Source organism: Corticium candelabrum, chromosome 8, assembly GCF_963422355.1.
Source record: "Corticium candelabrum chromosome 8, ooCorCand1.1, whole genome shotgun sequence".
NCBI lineage: Eukaryota > Metazoa > Porifera > Homoscleromorpha > Homosclerophorida > Plakinidae > Corticium > Corticium candelabrum.
The window spans coordinates 3755386-3766470 of record NC_085092.1 but is presented as its reverse complement, the minus strand read 5'-3'; the positions used below and the strand labels follow the sequence as shown (position 1 = coordinate 3766470).

Sequence of the window (11085 nt, the reverse complement as noted above, 5' to 3'; positions counted from 1 at the left end):
ACGATTAGCTGATCTAGCTGCATTTGTAACGTTCCCACATCTAATTTTGTTACCCACATCATGCGTTTCTGTCATACGATTTTCTCATAGCGCGACTAATTACCTTCAAGGTGCCTACTGGCCGAGGGTTTGCACTTCTAGTGCTTCTTCATTTAAATAGCAACAACTCAGACTTTCTTATTCAATGACATCATGTTGTGTTGGTACCAGTTGGATAGAGAATCGAGATCGAACTGCAAGGTAGAAGTCACTTCATAAATGATTTCCCGCTTGTATAAAGGCACGCATCGTCCGCAAATAGATTAAGAGAAGACTTTCTGACAGCGGAGGGCAAATCCCGGGTATAATAATTCAATAATAATGGTCCAAGCTTAGAACCTTGTGGAACACCTCGTACAACAGAGATCTCTAGAGAGATATCATCTCCAATTTTCACAAATTGTTAGCGGCCGGTAAGATAGTTAGAAAACCAGCGATGAGCAGTGCCATCGACTCTGCCAAGAGACAGCTTACGAAGAAGTAGACGATCGATGATTCACCGTGTCAAATGCTTTTTGAACATCAAGGAGCACGGCTCCCGAACAACGACGATTATCTTTTGCTTCGAGTAGGTCATCCGCTAGTATACTGACAGCATCCTGGGTTGATCGACCTTTTCGAAAACCATATTGACATTCTGGTAAAAGAGAGTTCACTTCCAAATGCTGACTAAAATTGTTAGAGACAAACTTTTTCAAAAGTTTGGAGACAATTGGCAAAAGAGAAATAGGCCGATAGTTCGTTGGATCGCTTACGGCACCAGATTTAAAGACGGGAGTAATTTTGGCGCATTTACAATCGTTAGGAAGTTCACCAGAAGCCAGGGAAGTATTGAAGAGTTCCATAAGAGAGGGAGTAATGGCAGCTGCACCAATTTTGAGGTATTTTGCTTCTACTTCATCCCAGCCACTTGCTTTATTCACATCAAGTTTTGATAGTAGATTGTAAACCTCCAGCTCAGTAATAGTCGAGAAATAAGAGAGATTAGTAGATCCTTGGAATTGCTTCTGCAACTGAGAGCTATTAAATTCAGCAGTCTCAATTGTTCCGACAACTGAACTAAACTGTCTGCCAAGAGCTGCTACGGGTGGTAACTGAACAGAAGAAACTCTATTGCGCCCTGAAATTTGATTGATGGTATTCCAAAACTTTGAAGGACACTTGCGCATGGCAGTTAGCTTTTCCCGAAAGAACTTGGCCTTGGTATCTGTGATATAGTATACTAATTAGATTAGTGACGTGTATGTTACGAGACAGTACATCTTAGTGAGTCTGTGTTAGTCTGTGTTCCGCGTTCAGAGATAGTGCGGTGCGTCTATAGCAATAGAGCGTCAGTCTTCCGTGGTGTATAATCAGTGTGTGCGTATAAGTACAAGTATACTACAATTGACGACGAGGATATGGCAACGGGTAGACACGGGAAGATTAGCGATTTTCGACCAGGAATCGACAGTGTTGAAGACTACAAAGAGAGGTTTCTACTCTACTTTGTAGCAAATGACATTTCGACAGACGGAGACAAGGGCAAGACTGTTTTTCTTACATGTATCGGAGCTACAATGTACAATTTGTTGAAGAATCTAGTCCGTCCGCAAAAGCCACAAGACCTGAGTCTGGACGAAATGCTCGAAGCACTACAGAAGCACTATCAACCACGCATAGTCGTGATCGCAGAACGCTATCGCTTTTACAAGGGACAACAAAGGGAAGGAGAGTCGATTGCGGTGTACCAGTCAGAATTGCGCAGGTTAGCAAGGGATTGTCAGTTTGGTGATTCTTTGAGTACATTTTTCCGCGATCAGCACGTCTGCGGTCTGTTTTCTGAGGCATTGCAACAAAAGATACTAGCGGAGGCTGACCTCACCCTCGAAAGGGCTGTAGAGATGGCTCAAGCCTTCGAGACAGCGACTCAGGAGACGCGTTTGTTACGTAGTGGTCCTGCTGTTCAGCCGCCAATGAGGCCGATTATGCAGCAATCAGAGACCACACATGCCGTGAAAAAGGAAGCGACAGATGGTTCTTTTCAGAGGCAGTGGCCTGCACAAGACCTCAATGAAATGTTATCGTTGCGAAGTTACTGGTCATCATCCAGCGCACTGCAGGTTCAAAACTCAATCCTGCCATCATTGCAAGGGAGTAGGTCACATTGCCAGAATGTGCCGCAAGAAAAGGAGAGACGAGAGCATAAAGTCAGCAGCCGCGCCGTCAGCCACGCCTTCTAAGCAGAAGGAAAAGCCCGGCAGTACTCATCAGATCGATCAAGAGGAAGTGGGTGTATTGTTTTCGCTCACAAGCAAAGGCGGAGTGAACGTAAAAATTAACATAGCGGGAAGTGCCGTTGATATGGAGGTGGATACGGAAACGACGGTAACAGTGGTTCCAACAGGAGTCTACCAGAGCGGATTAAGTCATGTGCAGTTATCACCGAGTGCTATGCGTCTGCAAACGTACAGTGGCGAGTCCTTAGAAGTACGAGAAGAAGCAGATGTTCCAGTGAGGTATGGCAATCAATTCGCTGTGCTAAAATTAGTTGTTGTTGATGGTAGCTACAAGCCTGCAATTCTTGGAAGGAGGTGGTTGCAGGTGATTCACATGGATTGGAGCTCATTGTTTCAAGTTCATGGAGAGGAACGTCTTAGTCTAGTTGAGCGGATTCCTGCACTATTTGGTCCAGTAGTCGGTACCTTGGAGGGAAGTCAAGTCAGGATTACACTTAAGGAGGGAGCTCAAACGAAGTTCTATAGACCCCGTCCTGTACCGTACGCGTTACAAGAGAAAGTGGACAGTGAGCTGTCACGGCTGCAAAACGAGAGCATACTGAGACCTGTGGAAAGCAGTCATTGGGCTACGTCCATAGTAGTGGTCCGGAAGGCAGATGGGACTGTGCGTCTGTGTGGAGATTACAAGGTGACAATCAATTCTTATTTAGAGAGCAATCCATACCCTATGCCTAATCCGGAAGATCGTTTTGCCACATTAGCAGGAGGAGCTATATTTTCAAGGCTGTATATGAAACATGCTTACCAACAGTTGCAAGTGGAGCAAGGCAGCCAAGAATATCTGACCGTGAATTCCAGTAAGGGGCAGTTCGCTTACACTCGAATGCCGTTTGGAATCAGCACAACACCCAGCATCTGGCAGAGAGAAATGAATAGGATCTTGGCAGGAGTTGCCGGAACAGTATGCTACATAGATCATAAGGTGATATCTTAGTCGTAGGAGAGAACGAATCACAGCATGATGAGAGATTCATGGCAGTTTTACAGAAATTGAACAGGGCGGGTCTAAAAGCTCAAACGAGAAAAAATGTCAATTCAACAAGTCACAAGTTGAATATCTAGGCCATGTTATCAGCAGCAGAGGCATTCAACCGTCAGAGAGCAAGGTGGAAGCAATTCGAGATGCACCACCACCGACACATGTTACTGAATTGAAGGCATTCTTGGGTCTTCTCAGTTACTATAGGAAGTTCCTGCCTAATCTGAGTTCAGTATTGGAACCATTATATGAGTTGTTGCAGAAAAAGAGACTGGTCTTAGGGAACAAGACAGATGAAAGCATTTTTGGAAGCGAAACAGAAGCTGTTGCAGTCTGATTTCTTAGTACACTACGACTTAAAGAAGCCTGTCATTCTATGCTGCGATGCATCACCAGCAGGAGTCGGAGCTTGCCTATCACGTGTCATGGCAGATGGAGCAGAAAGACCGATAGCTTTCGCGTCTAAAACTCTTTCTCAAGAGGAAGGAAAATATGCACAGTTGGAGAAAGGGGCACCGGCTCTTATCTTTGGAGTGAGACAGTTTCACAAATATTTAGTTGGGAGACAGTTCACTTTAGTGACTGACCATCATCCATTACTACGGGTCTTAGGACCACATGTTGGAGTCCCAACCTTGGCAGCAGCACGTTTGCAGCGCTTGGCTCTTATTTTGAGTGCATATGATTATGAAATCCAGTATAAGCCAGGAGTTGAGAATAAGGAAGCTGATTTGCTATCCAGATTACCCATTCCAGTAGAAGTCATTGACCCAAATGAGCAGACGTTTAATGTGGATTACTGTGAGGCATTACCCATCACTGCAGCAGAGATTGCAAAAGAAACGCAGAGAGATCGAATTCTAAGGAGAGTTTATCAATATACAAAATGTGGTTGGGGACCCAGTGGTGAACCAGCCATAGAACAATACAGGAGACGAGCGAGTGAGCTTTCGATTGAGAACGGTTGCTTACAATGGGCGAACCGTGTCATCATTCCAAGCAAGTTGAGATCGCTGATTCTATCGGGGTTACACGGACACTTGGGAATGAGTCGAATGAAATCATTGGCCTGCAGCTATGTATGGTGGCCAAGCCTTGATAAAGAGACTGAGGAAGCATTGAAACGGTGTGAAGCTTGTCAAAGTCTGCGCAACAACAAACCGGCTCGGGATGATCCTCCACACCCTTGGATTTATCCTCAGAAGCCATGGGAGAGAGTACACGCTGATTTTTGTGAAGTCGCAGAAAACAGTACCTTCTTATGGTGGATTCATTCAGTAAATGACCTGAAGTACGTGAGCTAGGTACTCATGCAACCACAGCACAAACGATGGAGGTCATGAGACGTACTTTTAGTTACAATGGACTACCCCTACGAGTGGTGACGGACAACGGTCCACAATTTACTTCATAGGAATTCAAGAACTTTATGTCAGCGAATGGAAAAAGCACCAATTAACTTCTCCTTATCACCCAGCCTCAAACGGACAGGTTGAGAAAATAGTGCAAGATTTTAAGAAGTCTCTAAAAACAAAGCCAACTGGTAGGTCCGTGAGTCACCAGGTATCAATCTTTTATTGCACTACAGGACAACACCAAACAGCACAAGTGGCAAGACACCAACCGGATTGATGTTGAAGCGAAGTCCGAGGACAAGACTATCATTATAACGTCCTGAAGCTGACAGTGAGTTGAGAGAGGCTCAGATTCAACAATATGACACTGCATCTGGCCGAGTTCGACAGCTAGAACCGGGGATGACAGTCAGTGTTGCAAATCCAAGACAAGATAGCAGAGGGAAATGACTATGTGGGGTCATTATCCAACGTTTAGGTCCTGCAACCTATCTTGTAAATGTTGAAGGAGGGACAAGGTATGTTCATATTGACCAATTGAGAGTGCGTGATGGAAGAAGTTTTCCAGAGTACACATGGGAACCTACCGAGGAGATCTCTCTACTCACAGGGAACAAAGACAATGACAACAACAAGCTAAAAGGACAAGATGAATCGAAAAGTGCACGAGAAAACATCACTGAGATACCAATGGCTCAGCAGCCGCACCAGACACCACCGTCCACAACAGCACCAGAAGAGAGACCATATCCTCTCCGGGAAAACAGGAAACCACCCAAACGGTATAGACAGTCCTAAAGGGGGAGGAGTTTGATATAATATACTAATTAGATTAGCAACGCGTATGTTACGAGACAGTACATCTTAGTGAGTCTGTGTTAGTCTGTGTTCCGCATTTAGAGATAGTGCAGTGTGTCTATAGCAATAGAGCGTCAGTCTTCAGTGGTGTATAATCAGTGTGTGCGTATAAGTACAAGGATACTACAGCGTCACGAAGGGCATACTTTACTTCATTAAGAAATTCTTTTTAACGGTTTTGATACATTAATCGCTCATCAGTTGTTCTCTTTTAAGAGATAGATGCCCTCCGGCAATATTCTCGTTTTACGGATAAAGTCACTAATAGTGGGCAACATCCAGGGTATTGAAGATCGAATCTTTGATTTTACTGATCTAGAAGACAGACAGACAGACAGACAGACAGATGGACATACAAACTGACAGACAAGGCAACCTCAACAGAATCATGAAGTTAATTAATTAAGTCATACGTGACTCTGATTATACTCAAGTCTTTTGATGTGTTTGTACAGTTTCTTATCAGATTACTTTGTTGGTGTTCAGCATGGAACTCAGTCGTCGTTTAGACAATTTTCCTTTGTGAAGGCTTCACCTCAAAATCGTCTCTCTCTTGTTAAACTATTTTATCGCTGTTTCAAACCTATTGGTCATCGGGGAGACCTTCTCAACATCAGGGAATACCATTCTTTTGTCACTCTCATTTGTCCTGATTTTCCTCTTGAAACTATTCAGAAAACAGCTCGAATCATATTAATTAACTGATGATGTGATGGATTGCTTGGTGGCTTTTCGTGACTTTATTTATGCCTTTCAAGTGCAATTTGTATATGAAGAGTTTCTCAAGTTCTGCCTTGAGGTATACTCAAGTGTCTTGGCTGCTGCTATTAGAGCCAACTCAGAGTCAACAGCATCGAGAGTGGTGGTAGTACCAACCTCTACCATTTCACCAACAAAGCCTAAAGATAGCAAAGATACAAACACGACGACAGTTCCTGAAAATGTTGATTCTCTCGTGTTTATTGGTTTATTAGAAGAACAGTTGGAGTGGAGGAAGTTGTCCTGTTATCCTCCTATGGACGTCTTGCGTCATATATTGAAATACAAACAACCTTTATCTTACTATGAATTTGTTAGCTTGGCGGTGAAGTCAGAGAAAGTCAATGAACACTTGGGTGGATTGCCCTCGAGTGAGAAACTATTCGCATGCTCTCTGTTTTCATCTACTTTTAGAAAACAATCACATACTTAGTATTGACTTTCTGTGAAAAGTGGAGTGATTTACAGTGCAGCAGCAATTATATGTACATTATTCATGCACTCAATGATGAAGGAATTTGGATCGATTATTTCATTTGCAGATACATGCAGTACGTAGTCTGGCCTTTTCGTCTGTTGGCTTGTAAAGACGGAACGGATGGATGTGGAACAGCTAGTGGAAGTTGCTTCTTCTTTCTTCACTTTTTCTTTCTACAGTTAGTTAATTGTCTCGGGATAATTTCTATATACGTTACAGTTTGTTGTTCATGAGATGTGCAGACACGGTAGTCAGATACTTATTGCTTTAGATACCACTGCAATATATAGATAGCGTCATTGTGTTGTCCAAACAAACTCTGTGGATCACAATTAGGCAATATAAAAAGATGTCATGATGTGTCCTAGTGAAACTTTCTATGCTTGGAAGTCTCATAAAACTGAAATGAACCCCACTCATGGTATGTGTACCTATTTTCTCTGATAGTTCATCTTGTTAAGATATGCTTCTTCAACGTTTGTTTATCTCAGTGAAGATGCAAAACTACACCAGTTTGCAATGTAGCCTTGCTGTAGAATGAGATGGTAATTCCTGCGGTGTCAACATGCAATACAACCAGATGTTTGAAGATTTTTTATAGTCTTTTTGTTTGCAGACTTCCTTATGCCTTTGTTTTAGAATTAAGTAAAAAAGCTGTAGACAAGGTTGTATTCTACAGTAGCGGATCAGCTTCACAACATTTATAGAGACCAAATTAATTACTTTGAAAGTGTGATTAGCCACAAACGACTTTAAAAGCAGACGCTGAATTTGAAATATCTTGAGAACAAGTTATTTCGAACTAACTTTGCTATTCTTGCTTTTCAAGTTGTGATGCCCAAAGTCGGTTGGCTGCTCAATGTGTAGGCAAACCACACAGACTCCCACCAGTCCAGACACCGTGTTGTGTCTCATTGGATTTGTACGCCCAGAGTAATACATCTCATTATCAAACAGCAAAGATTGCAAAGAATGGTTTACGAGTTTCGTGTAGTTAAATTCAGACAGAGTTCACAAAATTCGTAACGTTCAGTAGAAACTACAGTTGCACTAGCTAGCAGTCTAACTAAAACACCTTACGCTTTATTACTCTATTTCTAAACTTTAGTGCAGTATAGTCTTAGATCTGTTTTACAAAAGGAAATGAAAACGCGTTTTATTAAACACAGCATAAGTCAATTTGAACAACAGATCATAAATGCAGTAGACAAAGTGTATACATCAAACCTTCCAATTAACAATATCAATACTGAAAAATGCTAGTTCGACATTGTCTGCTCAATTCGAGAATACAACGTGCAAAACCAGAGCTAAGCTCATTGCTATTGCTAAGGAAATCTTTTCTACAAACACAGAAATGATATCAAGTAAAAAGATAAAACAACCACATGGTTCGATGACATGTCAACATCACCAAATGGGATGAACAAGAGTGACATCAGCTACTCCATCCATATTACCCTTTACCATTCGTTTAGGTGGACATGATGTAAATTCAACTCTATAACGAATACAACTAATGATTCTGCGAGCTTCAGCTGCTGTTGGTCGTGTGGCAGGATTCTCTCTCATCAAGTGCTTACATAAGGAACGGACGTTTAGCTGACTGACGAGTAAGACTTGATCCATTCTTTTTCTACGGTCTGGAGTAACAGCGGTGAACAGCTCACATAGGGTCACTCCCAAACTGTACATGTCAGTCTCCTTGCGTTTTGGTAGAGCTGGAGCATCGAATCTCTCCTTTGCCGTGTATTCTGGACTGAGAAGGCCGGCTGAAAGCTTAGCATCTTGAAAACGAGCGGCTCCTAGATCACCCAGTTTGGCTCTCATCGCTGTAGTTACCAGGATGTTCCTTGGGCAGATGTCACCATGGAGAATCTCCATGGGTTGCTGTAACAACACAACAAACAATAAGACCAGAAACAATCAAGGAAATGATACAAAGTACCTACATTGATAGTTAAGTTGTTTACTGATCTTAGTCTCCATTTATGAATGTTTGTTGACTGAATATGATTATATCCAATTGTGTATTTGCCATAGTCTTAACTGTCAGTCTTCTACGCTTGCCTTCCTGCCGCCTTGTGCGATAATGAGACTGTTTGGTCTATGTTTCATGTACCTCAAATAATTTATCTGTCTGTCTATCCGTCCGTGTGTCTGTCTGTCTGTCTGTCTGTCTGTCTGTGCTAATCTGTCAGTTAGATAATCGGCTCAACTTCCTTTACAAATTTGATCGTTTATGTGTGAATGAGATGATATTGGCTCAACCTTATTTCATTTACTGTTCTCACCATGGAGTGAATGTGATCCAGTCCATACAAAGAATCATGTGCCATGTCAACTTTTTCTCGTACAGTGAGAGGTGCAGCATCTTGTTGACATACATCAATCACGCTAGAAACGGAGCCGCTGTGTAACTCCATAATAACCCATGCCTTCTTGACTTCTTCACCAGAGTGACACCACAAACACAGCAGCAATGTTGGGATGATGTATCTCCCATGCAACAGATGCTTCTTGTTGCACAAGTTGAATATATCGTTCAACCTCAGCCAAATCATCATACAAACATTTAACAGCAACAGGACAGCCATCCCAATATCCAACATAAACAGCTAAATAACAGTACACAGTCTTAATCTATCGTTTACACAAGCAACCCACACACGCAAAGATGGGCCAGCTGTATTTGAAAGCGTTAAGCAAATGCAGTTCAAGCCATGCTGAGCCGTGCTGGCCTGTCGCAGCCTTTATTGCCAAGCCAATACAAGCCGGCCTTAGCCAACCCTAACATGTAAATCTATAAGTGCCGTCCTAAAGTGTGTCTCACGTCCATATGATCCACGTCCTAGTTCTGTGCCAGTCAATTGAATGTCACGTGAAGAAATCTTAAAAACTTCGTTTTCTCGTTCTTTCTTGTATCGTTCAATTGCAGCATCGAAATCTGAAAGCAGCTCTACAATGTTACCTTTTTCTATTTGTGCTTCATTTAGTAATCGCTGGACATTTTCCTTCTCTACACTCATTTGCTCAATTTGTTGTCGAGCTTCATTGAGAATATTCTGAACGTCGTGTTTATCTTCTTGCTCTCGTTGTAATCGTTGTCGTAGCTCTTCTTTCTCTCTTCTTTCTCTAGTAACTGCCTGTTCTTTCTCCCGTCTTTCTCTAGCAACTGCATGCTCTTTCTCCCTTCTTTCTACAGCAACTGCCTGTTCTCTCTGCAACTGCTCATCTCTCAGTGCCTTCTGTAGATCTGTGATTTGTTGTCTCAAATCATCCATTTGCCTATCTTTTGCTAAACCGTCTTGTGTCACTTGCTCTATTTGAGGAATCAGATGTTGTACTAACTCATTTACCTGTTTTGCCACTTCTGTTGGAGATCGTAGTATGGGTGTAGTAGTCTGTACAAATCAAAATAATAATAATAATAATAAAATGCATTCAACACAAAATGTACTGCCAGTTATACTGTAGGATATCCCATTATAAGAGAAATATACAGCACACTCACACAATCATTATAAATGTCGGCTACTAACTAAAACATTAAATGCCTTAATAAAAACACATGCAAGGGGTCTGTCCTATTGTGATACTTTGCCTTATGTCTTTGCAATTTCTCTAAGTTCTCATATTATTTCATCTCGTTTCTAAATGATAATCATCAACCCAAGTCAACTCTTGCTCCTAAAGCGCCTAAACTAACAAAGTATCTTTCTGTTGACAATACACTATACAAGCGGCCAGTTAGCTACACCCCAATCCATTAATAGCTACACTCACTTTGCCAATATAATGTATTAAAATCCTATCCTTCTGATAATAAATGTATAGTGGTATGGAAAGCAATACTTAGTTCAGATGCACATCAGACAACTAGCTACACAAAGAAAAATCTATACAGAAATTGCACTAAACCACTGACACAAACTCAATCAGCTGACCGTCATTCTTTCTGTCACTGGTGACGAGAGATGACCAGCAGCTGCTATTGCTGTTGAGCTTCTATGGCCTTAAAACAAATGCAAGATTTACCCTTACTTTTCACATAAATCAATCCATAAAACTAAACAAATTATTGCTGGTCAGTTAGATGGCTCTGTTGCGAGTTACAAAATATGATAAAAATAAAAACTGACAATCTACTGGAAGAATATTAGGTGAGATGAACTTGTGTGATAATGAAAATAATCATCTCTTCTAACATTAGTAGGCTGTTACTTCAAGGGATAGGAAAAATCATTATACGTGACAAAAGGCTTACATATACAGTATTGTCTATTGTGTGACATCGTCATAATGCACTTGATTGTCTCACTTACTGGGAACTTGAAC

General features: G+C 41.7%; 2 protein-coding genes across 2 annotated transcripts; both read left to right on the top strand.

Annotated features, from left to right (window-relative positions):
* The first annotated feature begins 2382 nt into the window (after positions 1-2382).
* LOC134182875 (uncharacterized protein K02A2.6-like) lies at positions 2383-6215 on the top strand. The gene is made up of 5 exons (XM_062650316.1): positions 2383-3240; positions 3317-3529; positions 3579-4548; positions 5131-5434; positions 5966-6215. Exons 1-5 carry the CDS (start codon positions 2383-2385, stop codon positions 6213-6215), a joined length of 2595 nt encoding a protein of 864 aa, XP_062506300.1.
* Positions 6216-6222: 7 nt separating this feature from the next.
* On the top strand, positions 6223-6702 carry LOC134182873 (centriolar satellite-associated tubulin polyglutamylase complex regulator 1-like). Its single transcript, XM_062650314.1, has one exon. It carries the CDS (start codon positions 6223-6225, stop codon positions 6700-6702), a length of 480 nt encoding a protein of 159 aa, XP_062506298.1.
* Positions 6703-11085: the final 4383 nt, after the last annotated feature.